Source organism: Sus scrofa, chromosome 13, assembly GCF_054392235.1.
Source record: "Sus scrofa isolate SSC_HxYL_T2T_F1_AM1 chromosome 13, Sscrofa_HxYL_maternal_Yorkshire_Landrace_v2.0, whole genome shotgun sequence".
NCBI classification, from domain to species: domain Eukaryota; kingdom Metazoa; phylum Chordata; class Mammalia; order Artiodactyla; family Suidae; genus Sus; species Sus scrofa.
The window spans coordinates 220582025-220601923 of record NC_139395.1 but is presented as its reverse complement, the minus strand read 5'-3'; the positions used below and the strand labels follow the sequence as shown (position 1 = coordinate 220601923).

The 19899-nt window shown below is 54.0% G+C and overlaps 1 protein-coding gene across 9 annotated transcripts in view; it reads left to right on the top strand.

The window, feature by feature from the left end:
* The window catches only part of PRDM15 (PR/SET domain 15), a 67185-nt gene that overhangs the window by 16043 nt on the left and 31243 nt on the right, over window positions 1-19899 (top strand). For all 9 annotated transcript variants that reach the window (XR_014825220.1, XM_021071013.2, XM_084992190.1 and 6 more), the window contains exons 2-6: window positions 7407-7452; window positions 8397-8490; window positions 10141-10294; window positions 12375-12627; window positions 18264-18365. Coding sequence is in view for 7 of the 9 variants with exons in the window: in XM_021071013.2 (XP_020926672.2) it covers window positions 7416-7452; window positions 8397-8490; window positions 10141-10294; window positions 12375-12627; window positions 18264-18365 (640 nt within the window). In the remaining 2 variants the exon portion in view is untranslated. The remainder of the gene's footprint in view (window positions 1-7406; window positions 7453-8396; window positions 8491-10140; window positions 10295-12374; window positions 12628-18263; window positions 18366-19899) is intronic.

Here is a 19899-nt window from a genome sequence, read left to right as displayed (position 1 = left end):
ATTCTTCAAAAAAAAAGAAAACGCAATGAATTTAATTATATTTATAATTATACAGCCATCATCCTACCCCAATTTTACATTTGCATCCCTAACCCCAGCCCATCCCCCCTGACCTGTCTCCTTTGGAAACGGTAAGTTTTTCAAAGTCTGTGTGTCAGTTTCTGTCCTACCAAAAAGTTCATTGTATCCTTTTTTTAGATGTCACATATAAATGATAGAATACGACATTTGTGTCTCACTGTCTAACTTCACTTAGCATGGCAATTTCTAGGTCCATCCATGTTGCTGCAAATGCCATTATTTCATTCCTTTTTGTGGCTGAGTAACATGCCATTGTGTATATGTGCCACATCTTCTGGATCCACTCCTCTGTCGATGGGCATTCAGGTTGTTTCCCTGTCTTGTCTATTGTATGTAGTGCTGCAATGAACACTGGAGGAGATATATCTTTTTGAGTCGTGGTTTTCTCTGGATAGATGCCCAGGAGTGGGATTACTGGGTCAAACAGTGAGTCTATTGTTAGTTTTTTGAGGAAGCTCCATGCTGTTTTCCACGGTGGTTGCACCCACTTACATTCCCACCAACAGTGTAAGAGGGTTCCCTTTTCTCACTGTTTCCAGCATTTATTGTTTGTAGACCTTTTGATGATGGCCATTCTGGCTGGTGTAAGGTGGTACTTCATGGTAGTTTTAATTTGCATTTCTCTGATAATTAGTGATGTTGAGCATATTTTCATGTGTTTTTTGGCCATCTGTATATGTTCTTTGGAGAATTGTCTGTTTAAGTCTTCTGCCCATTTTTTGATGGTGGTGTTTGCTTTTTTGGTATTGAGCTGCAGGAGGTGTTTATGTATTTTGGAGACTAATCCCTTCTTGGTTGCTTAGTGTACAAATATTTTCTCCCATTCTGTGGGTTGTCTTCATGTTTTTTAGGGTTTCCTGTGCTGTGCAAAAACTTTTAAGTTTAGTTAGGTCCCATTTGTTTATTTTTGTTTTTATTGTCATGACTCTAGGAGGTGGGTCTGAGAAGATGTTGCTGTGGTTTGTGTTGGAGAGTGTTCAGCCATGTTTTCCTCTAAGAGTTTTATAGTATCTGTCCTTATACTTAGGTCTTTAATCCATTTTGAATTTCTTTTTGTGTGTGATATTAGGAAGTGTTCTAAGTTCATTCTTTTACATGTAGCTGTTCAGTTTTCCCAGTACCACTTATCGAAGAGACTGTCTTTCCTCTTTGGTATATTCTTGCCTCTTTTGTTGTAGATTAGTTGACCCTCGGTGCGTGGCTTTATTTCTGGACTTTCTATACCAGTCTATTGACATATTTCTTTTTTGGTGCCAGTACCATACTGTTTTGATGACTGTAGCTTTGTAGTGTAATCTGAAGTCCAAGAGCCTGACTCCTCCAGCTCCATTTTTCTTTCTCAGGATTGTGTTGGCTATTCGAGGTCTTTTGTGTTTCCATACAAATTTCAAATTTTTTTGTCCACCCAATCCCCTCCTTTACCCCACCAACCACTGCTCTATCCTCACCTCAATAATTTTGATATTTCAAGAACATTGTAGGAGTCTCCCATCGTGGCTCAGCAGTAACGAACCCGACTAGTATGCAGGAAGACATGGGTTCGATCCCTGGCCTCGCTCAGTGGGTTGAGGATCCGGCATTGCTGTGGCTGCAGTGTAGGTCACAGATATGGCTCAGGTCTGGCGTTGCTGTGGCTGTGGTGTAGGCCGGCAGCTGCAGCTCTGATTCGACCCCTAGCCTGGGAACCTCCATCTGCTGTGGATGTGGCCTAAAAAGACACACACACACACACACACACACACACACATCCAGAACGTTGTATAAGTAGGACGATACAGCAGGTCACCTTCTGGGATTGGCTTTTTTCACTCCGCATCGTTCTGGAGCTGCCTCAGAATCTGTTGTGTGTCAGCAGTTCCGTCCTTTCAAGTGCTGGCTAGTATTCCAGGCTGTGGATGGACCACAGGTTGTTTAACCAGTAAGGTTTGAACAGTCACGTGCAGGTGTTTGCAAGGACGTGAGGTGCCATTTCTCCGGGACAACCTCCCGCCAGTGCTAGGTCATGGCCATGTTGGTTCTACCAGAGATGGGCCGTGAGATGTCTGTTCCCACCAGCGCATGCGGGTGACCGGGTCTCCCCATCTTCGCCAGCATCCCGCCAGGGGTGCCGAGAAGTGTGTCACGTGTCTTCCTGGGTTGTGACTTGGGTGGTGTGGTGGCAGATGATGTTGGGCATCTTTTCCTGAGCTTCTTTGCCAGGCAGATGTTTTCTTTGGTGAAATGCCTGTTCATGTCTTTTGCCCATTTTCTGATTGGATGGTTTGCATTTGTACTGCTGGGTTTTGAGCGGTTTTTGCATATTCTAGACATGGATGTGGGGTTTGCAGAAATGTCTCCCAGTCTTGACTTTGCTCATCCTCTTAACAGCATCTTTGTAGAGCAAACATTTTTAATTTTGGCAAAATCCTAATTATCACTTTTCCTTTTATAAACTATATTTGCAGTGACAAGTGTGAAAACTGGCTAGCCTGTGACTGCAAAGATTTTCTATTTTTTTGAAAAAAATTACTGTTTTATATTTTTAAGTCCATGTTCCATTATAAGTTCATCTTTGTTTTTTTTTGTTTGTTTGTTTTTGTTTTTGTTTTTTCCTGTCTTTCTGTCTTTTCTAGGGCCGCACCCATGGCATATGGAGGTTCCCAGGCTAGGAGTCTAATCGGAGCTGTAGCCACTGGCCTATGCCACCCCCAGCAACTCGGGATCCGAGCCGCGTCTGCGACCACACCACAGCTCAAGACAACGCCGGATCCTTAACCCACTGAGCGAGGCCAGGGATCTAACCTGCAACCTCATGGTTCCTAGTCAGATTCGTTAACCACTGTGCCACTATGGGAACTCCTATAAGTTCATCTTTGTGTAAGATGTGCGGTCACAGGGATTTTTGTTTGTTTGCCTCTGGATATCCAGTTTCTCTAGCACTGCTTGTTGAAAAGACTGCCCTTTCCCAATCGAGCTGCTTTTCCCATTTGTCCAAAATCAATGAGCATATCTGTGGGCTCTGCTCTCCCTTCTCATTCGTCTGTGTGTCTGTCCTGCCACCATAATTAAGCTCAAATCACATAGGCTGACACTTCTCACTTCAACCTTCTTATTCAAAATTGGGTTTGGGGTGCAAAAAACAATAGAAAAAAAATCACTGAAACCAAGAGCTGGTTCTTTGAAAAGGTCAACAAAATTGACACACCTCTGGCCAGACTCACCAAGAAGTGAGAGAAAAAACCCAAATAAAATAAGAAATGAAAAAGAATTCTTAACGGATACCGCAGAAATACAAACAACTACAAACAGTTAGATACCAACAAATTTGACAGCCTAGAAGAAATGGACAACTTTCTAGAGACTTACAGCCTGCCAAAACCGAATCAAGAAGAAATAGATTAACTGAACAGGCCGATCATTAGACATGAAATGGAACATGTGGAGTTCCCGTCGTGGCTCAGTGGTTAACGAATCCGACTAGGAACCATGAGGTTGCCGGTTCGATCCCAGGCCTCGCTCCGTGAGTTAAAGATGTGGCGTTGCCGTGAGCTGTGGTGTAGGTTGCAGACACAGCTTGGATCTGGTGTTGCTGTGGCTGTGGTGTAGGCCTGCAGCTTCAGCTCCGATTGGACCCCTAGCCTGGGAACCTCCACATGCCTCGGGGGTGGCCCTAGAAAAGACAAAAAAAAAAAAAAAAAAAAAAGAATATGTAATAAAAACACTCCCTACAAACAAAAGTCCAGGACCAGGTGGCTTCACAGGTGAATTCTACCAAAGAGGATCTTACACGCATCCTCCTTAAACTTTTCCAAAAGGTTGAAGAAGGAGCACTCCCGAAGACAGGCTATGACACCGCCATCACCCTAATTCCAAAACCAGACAAAGAAACTACCAAAAAAGAAAATTATAGGCCAAAATTTGGTTCTGGGGATTTGGGGGTGGGGGTTGTTTTGGGGTTATTTTTGTCTTTTTAGGGCCACATCCACAGCATATGGAAGTTTCCAGGCCAGGGGTCGAATCAGAGCTACAGCTGCCGGCCTCCACCACAGGCACAGCAACACCGGATCCTTATCCCACTGAGCGAGGCCAGGGATCAAACCCACATCCTCATGGACCCCATGCGGGGCTCTTAACCCACTGAGCTACGGCAGGAACTCCTCCTGATTGTTTTTAACAGCTGTTTTCACAGGGGCTGACACATCACCCTCTGTTGTCACAGCGACCATCTGCCCAGCTCACCCCTCGTTCCCCACATCCCCCCAAGTGACATGCAGGTCGTCCTGCTCTGAGGCCTGTTCTGACACGCGTGATCAGTCTGGTCTCCCGACACTGTCACTGGGGTCCCCCAGCGGTCACAGTTGTGGTTCATTTGCTTTTGGTCGTAGCAATCCCGTAAGTTTTAAAAAGATTCAAGGTTAAGCAGTGCTTCTCAGGCCTGAGCTGCACCAGCAGAGCCTGGAGGTTTGTGAAGACACAGGGGCTGCTGCAGCAGGTGCGGGGAGGGGCCGAGAAGGGCCCAGGGGCTGCCGGTGCACCTGTTCGCTGGTCCAGGGACCACACTTTGAGAAGCGCTGGCTGTAAGCTCCCCGCTTTGGTGGTTAAAATGGCCAGATCTCACCCTTTGAGTCTTTCTGTCATTTTCCTACAGCAGCACTGCCAGCCTGCCATCTCTTGCCCTGGGAGCTCTTACCTGCCGTGGAGTCCAGGGGCCGGCTGTCCCTCCTACGCAGGTGTGCTCTGACTGAGCACGTGGGAAGTTGCCACGACAGCACAGGACCTGAGGATGTGCCTGCATGCAGCCTGACCAGCCACCCAGGGTGGCTGGGAGCTGTGTTCTCAGGCTTCCAGAACTGTGTTAGAGCCCGCGTTTCTGGGGCCAGATGCTTCTAATAAAGAAAGTTCTTCTCAGGACGCACGTAAAACTAGCAAGAGTGCCGTGGGACAAAAGGGCTAAAACGTCCCCTAGGCTCCCCGCCCTCGCTCAGTTTCTTCCTGTGGCACCTCGAACACCAGCCTGGGGCGTTCCCACTGTGGCTCAGCAGGCTCATAACCCGATATCGTGTCCCTGAGGATGCGGGTTCGATCCCTGGCCTCGCTCAGTGGGTTAAGGATCCCGAGGTGCTGTGGCCGGGGTGGCTCCTATTCGACCCTTAGCCTGGGAACTTCCATATGCCGCAGGTGCAGCCCTAAAAAGCAAAAAAGGCTGGGATTTCTCTCCCAGCGGGTGCGCTTGGAGGAGCCGCTTCTTTGGGGCCCCTTGGGGGGCCAGGGACCCCTTCTTGAGAAGCCAGACCTGAGGCAGGTGCTGCCCGGGGCCGGGGGAGGGGGCCTTGCCGGGCCTCGCAGACTTGGCCAGGCTTCCCGGAGGATGGCCAGAGCCCCTCCCTTTGTCAGCACCCTGCAAGTCTGCGAGCTTCATAGGGACCCCGATCCTGCCCTGATCCAGCTGCAGTTGGGGGGCTGCCTCTTCAGGACCCACTCTTCTCCTTGGAGAGCTTCCTTGACCGTGAGCCAGTGGTGGCGGGTCCAGTGGGGTCCTGCTGTGGGCAGATGATACTTGGGCTCCTGGAGGCATCTCGGCGTCTCGCTGAAATGGGTTTGCAGGTGTTTCTTCTGCCTCTCTGTGCCTCTTCCTCTTTTGCTCCATGACCAGCCCGCTGCCCCCCTTCCAGACTGGCCCCAACCTCGCCGGTGGAGCCCCCCAACCAGGAGAGCCCAAGTTAGAGGTGCTGAGGCCACGAGAGACATGGTGTAACTTAAAGGGATGCCCCCTCCCAGGAAAAGAAACTACTCTGTGCTGTGTTTGGGGAACCCAGACCCTGCTTACTTACCCTTGGCATTTTGAGGGCAAACTGGAACCCGCATCCCTCTGCCTTGTTTCCTTAACTCTTCCGTGCTGCTACTTCCGACTCTGCTCCTGAAAATTCAGCAAATCTGAATGTTTCTTTGGACTCTGCATGGTCTGCTTGTCACTCTTGCAAAGCTCCTGGGGATGGGAAGTGGGCAGAGGGCGTGTGGGGTCAGCTTTCAGGAAGGGGGCCCGCGTGCAAGGTACCTAGTGACACACAGAGGGGCTTGGACGGGAGTGGGGTGATGTGCTGGGGGCTTCACTGGGGCCGGGGGCGTGGGAGGGAAGAGGGTCTATCATTCAGGATGTGTCTCATCCAGGGCTCCCCCCAAAACTACACGAGGTGGGCATTTTGTTTCCATTTTTTAGGTCGGGACTCTGAGGCCCCAGAATTAACATGTCCGGGTCCCCCCCGACTATGTAGAGGCCTAAGCGCAGCTGCCTGCTGTGAAGGTGAACCTCAGGGTTGGACAGGAAATGGACGGGACTGTCCTGCTGTCCAGCGCAGGGAGCTCTGTCCAGTCTCTCGGGGTAGAACGTGATGGAAGATAGTATGAGGAAGAGAATGCGTGCATCCGACTCACGGGGTCACTTTGCTGTACAGCAGAAACTGACACAGCACTGTAAACCAACCCTAATAAAACATTTTAAAAATAAATAAATACAGTGACGACTTACCGAAGCCTTTAAAAAGGAACGAAAAAGGAAACGGCAGTGACCGGATGGGATCAAGGTTTTGTGGCGAGCAGGAGGGCGCGCCTCTGCGACGTCATGTGTTGCTTTGGTCCCCAAGGGAAACGAGTGCCACCCGGGTGCCACCCACAGATTAGCGGCTGAAGGAAAATAGAGGTCGCGGGAGGCGTGCTTGCCCTGGAGGAATTCATAGTCTGGAGAGAGAAGGAGAGAATGCAAGTGACCTGTGAAAACTGGCCATGGTTAAAAATGGTGCTATGGGAGTTCCCGTCACGGCACCGCAAACACAGATCCGACTAGGAACCATGAGGTTGCGGGTTCGATCCCTGGCCTCGCTCGGCGGGTTAAGATCCGGCATTGCCGTGAGCTGTGGTGTAGGTCACAGACGTGGCTTGGATCTGGCGTTGCTGTGGCTCTGGCGTAGGCCGGCAGCTGTAGCTCCGATGAGACCCCTAGCCTGGGACCCTCCCTATGCCACGGGTAAAAAAAAAAAAAAAAAAAAAAAAAATGGTGCTATGTTTGCTTTCCAAATGGAAATGGACGGCTGGTGTGGAAAGCTAAACGCCTGAGTTAATCTGGAGCCATCCACACCAATGGCTTTTATTACAAAGCAGTGTCGTTTTGGGTGAGAAAACGTTTCAGGGCCCCTGACCCCATCCCGCAGCAAAGGGGACCCTGCTGTGTGTTGCCCCTAAAGCACAGCCAGTCCCCCCCCCCAACAGGCTCCAGGGGGCGTGAGCGGGAGCCGTCTATAAAGACGCCTTTGGCCAACAGCTGACCACTGACCCGCACTCTGTGCCCGCAGGTGGCGGAGATGGCCGAGGACGGGAGCGAGGAGATCATGTTTATCTGTAAGTGGCCCGAGGCTCGGCCTCACCTCGGAAGGCGGAGCCACGCCCGCGGTTTGCCTTTAAAATAGACAAAAGCTGCCGCTTTTAAAATCGTAGAGATTTTACTTAAGAGCTGTGATTGGAGTTCCCTGGTGGCCTAGCAGATTAAGGACCTGGCGTCCCTGCAGTTGCTCAGGTCGCTGCCATGGCGAAGGTTCGATCCGTGGCCCAGGAACTTCCACATACTGTGGGCATAGCCCTACATAAGTAAGTAAAGAAATAGACGTAAAGAAATGGCATTACATAAAAATTAGTACCGGAAACCCATTTATTGTATGAGAGGTGTGTTGCTGGGTATGTTTTTAGAAACATCATCTGGGGAGCTCCCCTTGTGGCTCAGCGGGTTGTGAACCCAACGAGTATCCATGAGGATGGGGGTCCGACCCCTGGCCTCACTCAGTGGGTTGAGGGTCCGGCCCTGCCAGGAGGTGAGGCGTAGGTCGCAGGTGTGGTTCAGATCCCGAGTTGCTGTGGCTGCAGCTCCGGCTCGACCCCTAGCCCGGGAACCTCCATGTGCCGAATGTGTGGCCCTAAAAAGACACAAAACCATAAAAGGATCATCTTTCTCACAACTCCTGGCAAAGGGCACTGTGCTAGGGCAGCGGCAGACTCCAAACAGTCATCCCAGGGTTTAGAAAGAGGTTTCCGGCACCTGAGGTTTACGATACCAGGTTAAGTTGGTGAATTTAGTCATTTGCTGGGAAAGGCCCTGTCCCCTGTCCCCATGGGGGGTGACTGCCTGCTTTGCCATCTGCCACAGAGCTGGGTTCTCTCATGGGGATGCAGGTCCAGGGCCACGCTTTTGTGTCGCAGGGAGCACTCTGGGTCACCCCAATGGCCGGGGAGCCCCGCGGTGCCCTGGGGGCCTCCCCTGCCCGCCCTGATGCTGGGCTGTCTGTTTGCAGGGTGTGAAGACTGCAGCCAGTACCACGACTCCGAATGCCCCGAGCTGGGCCCCGTGGTCATGGTCAAAGACTCCTTTGTGCTCAGCAGGGCGAGGTGAGTGACCGGCTCGAGTTCCTTTTACCGTCCGGCCGGTCAAACGGAGACCGGCGGCCTTGACATCCGCGGAAGGGAGGAAGCAGCACAAGAAGAAGGAGAGCCTTTGGGGAGAAGGCCTGTCCTCGCACGTGTGGCGTCTGGGGTCCCAGCCCCCACCCCCCAGGGGCCTCCCGCCGGGCCGAGCCAGGGCGTGTTGCGGAGGCTTTAGGGTCCGTGTCTTTTATCCAGTTCCTGGTTCAGCCGATGAGCTGAGTTGGTTTATGTGTTGAGTGGCCACGGCCAAGGTTGTGGGTCTGCTTGCTCAGTTCCCCTGTGCTCTGAACCCAGACCTGCCAAACCTGACAAGCGCCCTCCTGGGCACAGGGCGGGGATGGGGGGGCCCTGGGCCGTGAGCAGGTTGCCAGGCAGTGCTGTTGCAGCTTCTGGAGAAGCACCTGCACATTGGTGAGGAGGCTCTGCGGCCCTGCTGTCCCCCGTTTCCCTGGGGGGGCGTGTCCCCCTCGGGCCGCCCGCCCGGGTCACAGGCCTACCTGCCCCGAGGTTGCTGTCTGAACTTGGACGGGACGTGCTGCTCTCCGCACCTCAGGTGCCCCATCTGCAAAGTGGGGAGAATGGCCGTCCCCCTGGAACGCTGTGATCAGGGCACCTGCTCCGGGGCCTGGCACTGGTGGTGCTCAGCTCCTCACTCGTCAGTGCTCTTTCTGGAAGCCTCCTGGCGGTTTTCCCAGGCTCTTTATTTACTCTGTCTCACTGTGAGGTGCCGTCCCTAAGCAGAGTGTGCTCTTCCCCCCAAGTGCAGATCTGATCAGCCTCACAGAACCCGCAGAGGTGGCCCGTTGGCCACAGAAGTCCCCCCATGATGGGTCCCTCCCTCCCCGTCCAGCCTCCTGCCCGCTCGAGGGAGGGGTCTGGGCGCCCCGGGGCTGGACGCGGGTCAGGGTCGCCCTCACCTCTGCTCACGCCCCATCCCAGCCGTCCCCCCCGACACGGGTGTCCGTCCTCGACGTTCTCCGAGTTTACTTCGAAAGGCCACCTCCCCAGTGACACTGGCCCAGTGTCCCTGGCTGGAAACTCTTTTCTGGTCTTGGGAATGCGGCGGCCTTTCTGGTCCTACCCGTGGCACCTCCTCGTGGTCTCTGTGGTCCCCCACCCTCTCTTTGGGTGTGTGTGGGGGAGCAGAGGCTCTGTCTCTTGGGCAGGGATTTTATTTATTTCTTTATTTATTTCTTTATTTTTATTTTTGCTTTTTAGGACCACACCCGTGGCATATGGAGGTTCCCAGGCTAGGGGTCCAATCAGAGCTGTGGCTGCCAGTCTACACCACAGCCACAGCAACACAGGATCCGAGCCGCGTCTGTGACCTACACCACAGCTCACAGCAACGCCGGGTCCTTAACCCACTGAGCGAGGCCAGGGATCGAACCCGTGTCCTCATGGATGCTAGTCGGGTGTTAACCATTGAGCCATGACGGGAGCTCCTTCGGCAGGGATTTTCACCGCATCCTTGAGGAAACACCCCATCGCCTGCTCTGGAGGGTTGGTGAGGGCGACCTTTCCCGCCATCCTAGCCCACGTGCCCTGCTGGGAGAGGCGCCTCGGCCAGGGCACGCGCGGGGCCGAGAGAGTCCCGCTTTGTTCCACTCCTAGGTCGTCCCTTCCCTCCAACCTGGAGATCAGACGCCTGGAAGACGGAGCCGAGGGGGTGTTTGCTGTGACCCAGCTCGTCAAGCGCACGCAGTTCGGCCCATTCGAGTCGAGGAGAGTCGCCAAGTGGGAGAAGGAGTCTGCGTTTCCACTGAAGGTAAAAGCAGGGCTGGCGGGGCCGTGGGATCCGTGTCTCGAGACCTCCCTCCCGGGCAGGTGCAAGGCTGGGCGTGACGCCCACTGAGGTCCAGCGATTCCTAAATGTCTCAACCGCTCCGGGGACGGTGGTGCTGCTGAATTTTGCAGGCAGTCCTCCTTTTGGTTTGTTTTTACATCACAAGAGCACCAGAATTAAGTTAGTATTTTGCAAAACACTAAAGACGAGTTCCCATCATGGTGTAGCGGAAACGAATCAGGCCAGGAACCATGGGGTTGCAGGTTCGATCCCTGGCCTCACTCAGTGGGTTAAGGATCCAACGTTGCCATGAGCTGTGGTGTAGGTCGCAGATACGGCTGGGATCTAGTGTGGCTGAGGCTGTGGTGGAGGCCAGCAGCTGTAGCTCCGATTCAACCCCTAGCCTGGGAACCTCCATATGCCACGGGTTCAGCTCTAAAAAGCAAAAAAAAAAAAACAAACAAACAAAAAAAAAACTAAACAACAAAAAAAAAACCACTAAAGAGAATGTATTTAAAACATATGCCAGCGCAGACCCCACGTGCAGCCTCTAGGCGGGGGCTTTGTGTGGGTTCGCAGGGGTGTGTTGGCAGTTTCCGCCTGTGCAGAGTGTAGGCCGCTTTGCCAGGCTCTCAGAAGGCAGGTGTTTCGCTGCGGCAGTGGTGAGAGGCCAGCGCACAGTGAGGCTGCTCTGCTCCGGGAAGCATGTCACACTGGGAACTGGCAGCTTTTATGTGACCCCGAGAACAAGAAAATGGAAATAAATTGCAGGGAGAGCTTGGGGCGCTTAAAGCAGCCCCGAGGAGGCGCCATGAGCCGGCAGGCTGCGTTCACGGCTCTGTCCCCACGCCCCGCGTGTGCCCGACCGCAGCCAGCCATCAAAACCCCCGTGAAATAAACAGGATCGGGTGCTGGTCAGGCCGCGTTAACCCACAGAGGGAACTGTCCCCGGAGACCGCTCAGCAGAGACCCACGTGTTTCAGGACAGATGACCGTGGCGTTTTGATGGTCCTTGGGAAGCCGAGTTTACCAGGCAGATGTCAGCACAGCAGAGAGCAGGAAAGGTGCTTGAATTGTTCACAAACCGAGCAAGGCAAGAAGGGCTGCTTTATGTGAGCAGTGCTACGGAGAGGCCAGGGGCCGATGCGTGGCAACTGTGGGCACGTGGTTGGCCAGGGCCCCTCTCAAGACGTCCAATGTACCCATTTTGGTGTCTTCTGGTGACTCAGATTCTGGAGGTCCGCGTCTGGTATTGGGTTGTTTCCAGCACAGGCTCCCGGTGGCCACCTGGATGCCGGGGGCAGCTTCAGGCCCATGGAGGAGGGCGAGACCGGCTGGGAGCAGCCCCCCGCGCTGGCTGGCAGCCCCCTCTGCCTCCTCCCCTCGCTCCTGAGGGGGCCTGTAGCTCTTAGCAGTGAGTGCACCAGCAAATAGGGGCAGGAGGCCCCTCTTCCATGTAAACTTCAAAATATTTAGGTTTCTCCCTCTGCGCCCTGCCTGCATTAAACCCCTAAAGCAAGGTGCTGCTTTGCAGACGAGGGCACGGCTTATAAAACTGCAGGAACTTTGCCAGAGTCATTGAATGTACTGGCCACAGAGCTGGGAGGACTCAGGGGTCCTGATGCTGAGCCAGACCGTGTGCAGAAGGCGGCGTCCTGCTACACCTGCGCAGGTGCACCTGGACCAGGAGTAGACCTCAGCTGAAAACTGGTTTGAACTTGAGGATGCGGGTTCTACACCTGGACCAGGAGTAGATCTCAGATGGCCTCGTTCTCACCTGGGCCACGCATGAAACTCAGGTCTCCCCGTGACACCTGACCTCCTGCTGTTTCTTCTGCTTCCCTTTGGCCCAGGACCAGCCTGACCTGTCAAGTGTCTCCCTGGGCCCTCCCATCACTAAACGCCTAGTCAGGGCCCGAACGGAGCCTGGTTTGGCCTGTGATGTGGCATCGCCTAGGTTGTTCAGCAACCACCACCCCCACCCCCACCCCCCCGACCCAACACGCGCACACACGCGCACTGACGCACACACTGCTGGGTAACGGGCCGCCCTCACCCTCAGGTGTTCCAGAAGGACGGGCACCCCGTGTGCTTCGACACCTCCAACGAGGACGACTGCAACTGGATGATGCTGGTGCGGCCGGCGGCGGAGCCCGGCCACCAGAACCTGACGGCCTTCCAGCACGGCAGCGACGTGTACTTCACCACCTCGCGCGACATTCCCCCTGGCACCGAGCTGCGCGTGTGGTACGCGGCCTTCTACGCCAAGAGGATGGACAAGCCCATGCTGAGGCAGGCCTGCCCCGGGCTCCATGGTACGTGGGGCCCCTGCCCGCAGCCCGCCCTCTGTCCCGCCGCCCCCCAGCCACCCATGACCCCTTGGCCGTGGGCAGCAGCCTGGCATTCATGCGGCGAGCCGGCTGGTTCAGGAAGTGCCCAGGGTCGGTCCTGACTCCAGGTAGTGGGTCTGTGGTTCTGCTTGTTGAACATCCCAGGTCGGAGACCCCTGCCCAGGCCTCTGAGGTCAGGTTGTGGCCCCTGGGCTTGGGCAGAGGGCACCACCCAGAGGTGAAGGAGCCTGCCCTGAATCACAGTGCAGAGGAGGGTGGAGTCAGGATTTGAACCGGGACTCTGGCTCCAGCGCTGATTTTGGCACCTTCCAGCAGCCTCCCCCCCCAGAGCTCAGGGTGTGTGTGTATAGCATATACGTGTGTGTGTATGCCTGTGTGTACTCGTGCATACCTGTGTGTATATGCCTGTGTGAATGCATGTGTGTGTGCATATAATGTGTCTGTGCATGTATGTATAGCATGTACATGTGTATGGGTGTGTGTATGCCTGTGTGAATGTGTGTGTATGCATATAAGTGTGTGCACATCTGTGTATGCATGTAAGTGTGTGTATGCATATAAGTGTTTGTGTGTGTGTGTGCATATGCGTGTGTGTGTGGTCAAAGAAAGACCTAGAGGAATCATGCGTGATTCACCCACCCACCCATGTTGGAAAAGCAAATCACAGAGCACGGCCTCCTGACCCAGGGTCGGGGGCATCACCTCTGCGCCTGGCCTTGAGGGGCCACGAGAGATGGCGGGCGGTGGGTGTTGGGGCTGGAGAGGGGCCCTTCACACGGCCCCACCCGGTACCACCCAGAGGCAGACGTATGTGCTTCCTGTTGCACAAAGATTGTGTCCCCGGGGGAGAGGCGGACCCTGACTTTGCTTCTGACCCCAAACAAGGTTCTGATGCGAAAACGACCCCTTTTATTAGGAGCATCACGGGGTACAAACAGCTCTGTAGAGAGAGAGGCTTAAGGTGTTTGGAAGGTTCTGGTCTGTCCCGTGCAGTTGAGGTTTCATGAGCTGCTGCGGGTGGAACACACACGACAGTGTGAGGGAGGGAGGGGCCCATGAGGCGGCCCTAAAGGACCACAAACTGGGGCTTAAACCAAAGAAATACACAGTCTGGAAGCTCAAGTGCAAGATCAGGGTGTCAGCGGGGCTGGTTCCTCCAGAAGCCATGAGGGAGGGTCCTTTCCTGGCCCCTGGCCCAGCTCTATGTTTCTGGCAACTTCTAGGGGTCCTTGGCGTCACCCCGGCCCCGCCTGGGTCTCTCCTTACGGGGCCAGTCCCTGGCTTTAGGACCTCCGAATCCAGTGGGACCTACCTGCATTACACCTGCAGACTCTACCCAAACGCTCCGGGTGGACATGACCTTGGGGGCCCCTCTTCAATCCCTACAGGCTGGGTGGGGGATGGTGGTGGCACGTGGAGCCTCTGGGGGCGCCCCCAGGGCTGGCACTCAGGGCCTGGTGGCAGCAGAGGGCTTGCGGCTTCACAGGGACATTTGCCGAGGAAGACTGGGCTTGATGGCACTTACTCTGATGGTGAAGGGGACAGGAAGGATTTGAAGAGACCCTTGGTGTCTCACCGGAACTGCTCCTCTGGCATTTGCTAAAACCAGGCACCTGGCCCAGCGCCCCGGGGGGCAGCTGCAGTGGCCCCCTGCTGGGTCAGGGGTCATTTCCAAGGAGGCCAGCGCCCCAGGTGCTGGCCAAGGTCACAAGGACCTTCCTGACCTGGTTTTCCCATGTCCCGGGTTCCTTACCCCGTACGCCCACCCCACACCAGGGTTAGGGGGTCAGAGGCTGACCTTGTTAGTTGTGTCCGGGAGGATGGCTCGCCCCTCAGGACTCTCAAGGTCAGAGTCAGTGCTGAGGTCGCCTCCCCTCTTCAGGGTTACGGGGGTGTTGGCTTTCCACCTGCGGGCGAGCTCTTTAAGCTCTCTCTCGGGTTGCGAGAATAGGTTTTAATGAATTAGCCAGTGTCGTCCAGTACAGCCACCTCCCGAGCCGTCCACACCGCCATCACCAGGAACACTCGGGTGTGCGTTTTGAACACCTCACCCAGCTGAAGCCCTCCCTTGGGCGCCCGCCGCTGCCCACTTCTCAGTAACGAGAGCGGGTAACGCAACCTGTGAAGAGAGGCTTGGAAACCCAGGGGAAGCCGGTTTTCGGCATGATCGTGAGAGCCCAGACCCTGCAGGTAGGGGGCTGGCGTCACCTCTCCGCTTCTGAGATGAGGCCGCTCCCCATCCCGCCTCTGGTCTGGAGGCACCTGTGGGAGCACGCGGGGCCTCGGTGACCTTTGGCCTGAGCAGGGTGAAGGGGCCTGTGGGCCAAGAACGGGCCACCCTAAACTACTTATAATACGGCTGAGCGAGCCGCAGAACTGCTAAGACGCATTGATTTAATTCTGGCTCTTTTCTGGGTTTGCGTCAAAGATGCGTCTTTGCAATCAGCCCTGTGCAGGTTAGCAGGGCGGACGTCTGAACACAGAGGAAAGTCGCTTTCCACCGGAGGGAGCAGTGACTAGTTCTTTCCAAAACTGCCGGGTTTTTCCCTGAGCGCACATCCTGTTGGTTTTTCTTTTACGCACCCTGGGCCCCTTGGTGGCTAAAGGAGGAGCCTGGGAGGCCCAGGGGTCTCGGCAGGCAGGCGGGCCTGTGCGGTCGGAGTCAGCTGCCGACGTCCGATGTTCACCACCACTTTAATAGTGAAAAAGAAGACATAGAAATACATTTCATAACACTTGGGGAATTGGGGGGGGGGGGCGCATCTGCAGCATATGGAATTTCCTAGGCCAGGGATTGAATCTGAGCCACAGCTGTGGCAACTCCCGGTCCTCAGCCCGGGCTGGGGATCGAACCTACTCTGCCACAGAGACAACGCCGGATCCTTAACCCACTGCGCCACGGTGCGAATTCCTAGTTAGGGAACTTTTAAATCACAGGTCCCATTGCTTCTTAACTCAAAGACACTTGGCTTTTTTGATTAGTGTTTTCCAGTAGTTTTAAAAAATCAGCACTGTGGGCATGTGGTGACAGACGATAAAACAGCGATTTAGGTGTGCAGTTCAGACTGGTGTAAACCCACCACGATTAAAATGCAGCTGTTCTCATCACCCCAGAAAGTCCCTTTGTGCAGCTCTGCGATCCACCCCCTGGCTTCTAGCATCTACCCCTGTCCCTGTGGTTCTGCGTCTTTTCCCGTCATTTAAAATGCTGTGTTTCTGCATCGTTGGCTCACTGCACGCGCTGGTGTTCCACGTGACTGGTCCCCACTGCGTGTTTTGCTGGCCATCCTGCCGGGAGCCTTTCCCTGTAGTTACCGTCTCTCTGTCCCCAGGCACCCTTTCATTCTACGCAGATGTTTCTCTTGTTGGATGTGTAAGTTACTGGAACCAGGAATTCACTTCTGGTTGTTGGCTAATTTTTTTCTTAAAAATTCTTACCAATTTTTTTTTCCCTTCTCTACAGCCGCGCCTGCAGCATATGGAAGTTCCCAGGCTAGGGGTCCAGGCAGAGCTGCAGCTGCCGGCCTGCAGCACAGCCACAGCAACGCCAGATCCAAGCCACGTCTTCCACCTACACCACAGCTCACAGCAACACCTGATCCTTAACCCACTGAGAGGCCAGGGATGGAACCTGCAACCTCATGGAAACTGTGTTCGGTTCTTAACCTGCTGAGCCGCAATGGGAACTCCAGAAACTCTTATCTTTTCAAGATCATTTCTGGACAATAGAGTCCTGCCCTGGGTGGGAGGGCAGCAGTCATGACTCGTTCTCCTGCGTGGTCCTGTTGACCTAGCGTCCTTGGGGCAGTGGGCTGATGATCAGGTTTCCTGCCTTGGGGGTGGGGGAGCGGGGACCTCACGATGGAGATAACGAGATAACAGCTCATTTGATGGGACATTGCCTTTTTCCCAGGCATCTGCTGCTGGGGCAGCTTCTTCTCTAAAACTCAGAGCTCCTGTGCAGGAGTTTTTCCTTCTCTAGAACCATGTGTGTTGGGGAAGGTGAGCGAGATGCAGGAATTTGGCTCTGACTTCCATCTGTCTGCGTTTCCTTCTGTCGCTCTTCAGCGGATTCCCAGGGAGCAAGTGCAGAGGGGAGCCCAGGCTGGTGGGAGCATGCATCCTGCAGCATCACCCGGGTGGCTCCCGAGCTGCTGGCTCTCCCCTCTCTCTGCTCGCTGTTTCTCCCTTCTGGGAAAATGCACGCCGGCAGCTGTAGCAATGCTCTAGCTCTTTTTCTCCCAGCCTTTGCCGCCTAACTGCTGGTTTTTGATCCAGGAAGAGGTGTGCCTTTTCCCGTACCGAATGCAGGTACAGTCACAGGTGTGGACGGTCTTGCCTTGTGACTCGTCCTGGAGAGTGGCGATGGGTCATGAGGTCCACACAAGCTCCTCGGAGATGGGAGCAGAGGTCCTGGTGGGGACTCCTGGCCCCTTCCAGCCCTGACAGGCTGCCACGTGGGCTTGTTTGTTTGTTTTGCTGTTTAGGGCCAAACCCATGGCATGTGTAAGTTCCCAGGCTAGGGGTCGAATCGGAGCTGCAGCTGCCGGCCTACACCACAGCCACAGCCACGCTGATCCTTAACCCACTGAGCAGAGCCAAGGATCGAACCCTCATCCTCATGGATGCTAGTTGGCTTCATCTCTGTTGAGCCACAGCAGGAACTCCCCAGTGGCCATTTAAACCTAAATTCAAGTTCAATAAAATTGAACGTTCTGTTCAGTTCACCCGTGGCTCCCACCTTGGACAGTGATGGTGGGACATTTCTGTCTTTTTTTTACTATGGTGTGAATGACCTTTATTGTTTGCAGCGGGAGGTGGAAGTTGAGGGAGTGGGATGGCTCTGGCTCCTGGGGCTGCCCTGCTGGACGGCGCTGGGCAGGGGCTGTGGCCGCACCTGCCTGGCTGTTTCGGGTTCCACGCTTTCTTACCGCCTGAGCCAGTGAGAGACGGGGGAATTGGGTGTGGGCTGCATTTTTGCCTGGAAGTCGTCCGAGGGGATGTGTCCGGTCCATGTTTCTCTGCCTGGTGACAGACCTGCTTCAGGCGCTGGTTCCCACTCTTGGTCCCCCCTTTTTTTTTTAATTCAGTGAATTTTATTATATTTAGAGTTGTACGACGATCATCACAACCGGATTTTAGAACATTCCAACCTCCAATCCCCAGCCCATCCCTCCCGGCCCCGACCTGTCCCCTTTGGTAACCATCAGTTTTTCAAAGTCTGAGTCTGTTTCTGTGCTGCAGATGAGTTTATTTGTATCCTTTTTTTTTTTTTTTTTTTTTGATTGCACACATGAGTGATAGCATGGGATGTTTGCCTCTCACTTGTCTAACTTCACTCAGTCTCAGAATTCCTAGGGTCACCCAAGTTGCTGCAAGTGCCATTATTTCCTTTTTTATGGCTGAGTAGTATTCCATTGCTATTCGTCCTGGTTTCCTCATCTGTGAATGGGGGCATTCACAGGTAGGAATGAGTCTGTGTGATTAAAACTCGCAGAACGGTGCTCGGAGTTGCGGGTGCTGTCAGCCTCACCCCTCGGCTGGGCTGGCCGCACGGGGAGGAGCTGCTGGGGCTCACCTTCCCCCTGTGTCTTCTGAAGCCGCAGGCACCCCCGAGAACAGCACCCCAGTGGAGTCGGAGCCCAGCCAGTGGGTGTGCAAGGTGTGTTCGGCCACCTTCCCAGAGCTGCAGCTGCTGAATGGTAAGTCCTGGGGGAGCCCACCCTGACCTGCTGTCACTGCCAGGCCATCCCTTTTGCACGGCGGCAGACCCCACGGCTGTCGGGAGCTCCTGCCTCTGCTCCCAGAGCCTGTCTCCCAGGTCCCTCAATATTCCCCATTGGCTCCCATTTCTGTGCTTCGGCTTGAAGTTTCCCTGCGTGTCTGGCACCGAGGGGTCTTGATTTTATTTCTCTGAGGTGCAGCAGAGTGTCACCTCGGAGGGCCATTCTCTAGTTGTGTAGCCCTTCCGAGTGTTTTCAGCCAGGTGGCCTCATCCTTAGCTTGCTGTGTACGTTACTGAACTGCCAGACCCCGCCCGAGACACGTGGCACGTGATATGGCTGGTGTTAAAACGACCCAGTCGGAGTTCCCATCATGGCACAGCAGAAACGAATCCAACTAGGAACCATGAGGTTGTGGGTTCGATCCCTGCCCTTGATCAGTGGGTTAAGGATCCGGCGTTGCCGTGAGCTGTGGTGTAGGTCACAGATGTGGCTGGGATCCTTCGTTGCTTTGGCTGTGGTGTAGGCAGGCGGCTACAGCTCCCATTGGACCCCTAGCCTAGAAATCTCCATATGCCGAGGGTACAGCCCTAAAAAAGACAAAAACAAAAACAACCTAGCCCCTTGTGGGCCTGTGCTCCACACAGTGGCCCTGAGTGTGGGACAAAGGAAGAAACAGCAGCCGCTTGACCCTGAGTGCCTGTGTGGGCCAGGTGAGGTTGTCAGGTCTTTCCTCGGGAGTCTCTGAGCTTCTTCCATTGAAAATAAAGCACTGTTTTCTTTCCTTTCTTTTTTTTTTTTTTTTTCCCTTTCATCTGTGTTTTTAATGACAACTTCATTCATTGTGGATTGAATATTTCCCAATATTCTTCGGAGCTTACGTTTTTAAGTAATTGCATTAGGTATTCACTGTAGGAAAGTTAGAAAATCTAAATAAATTTTAAGAAGAATATGAAAATTGCCCTTAACGTCGTTGTCTAGAGAGGCCTGCTTTACTGTCTTGATGTGTTCTTCCTGTTTCTCTTGGAAGGAGAAAATATGTCCACAGGCTTTAGTCGTTACAAAACCACGTGTGGTGGACCTGACATGTTTCTGTCGCCTAAGTGACTGTATAAAATGATAATCATGAAGTTCCCATCGTGGCTCTGTGGAAACAAATCTGACAAGGATCCATGAGGGACATAGGTTCGATCCCTGGCCTCGCTCAGTGGGTTAAGGATCCGGCGTTGCCTGAGCTGTGGTATAGGTCACAGATGCGGCTTGGATCCTGCGTGGCTGTGGCTGTTGGTGTAGGCTGGCAGCTGTAGCTCCAATTTGACCCCTAGCCTGGGAACCTCCATATGCCGCGGGTGCAGCCCTAAAATAAAAAATAAATAAAATCAATAAAATGATAATCTTATTTGGTGCAGTGGAAATGCTTTTTTTTTTTTTTTTTTTTTTTTTTTCTTAGTTGCACCCATGGCACATGGAAGTTCCTGGGCCAGGGATCAAACCTGTGCCACAGCAGTCACCT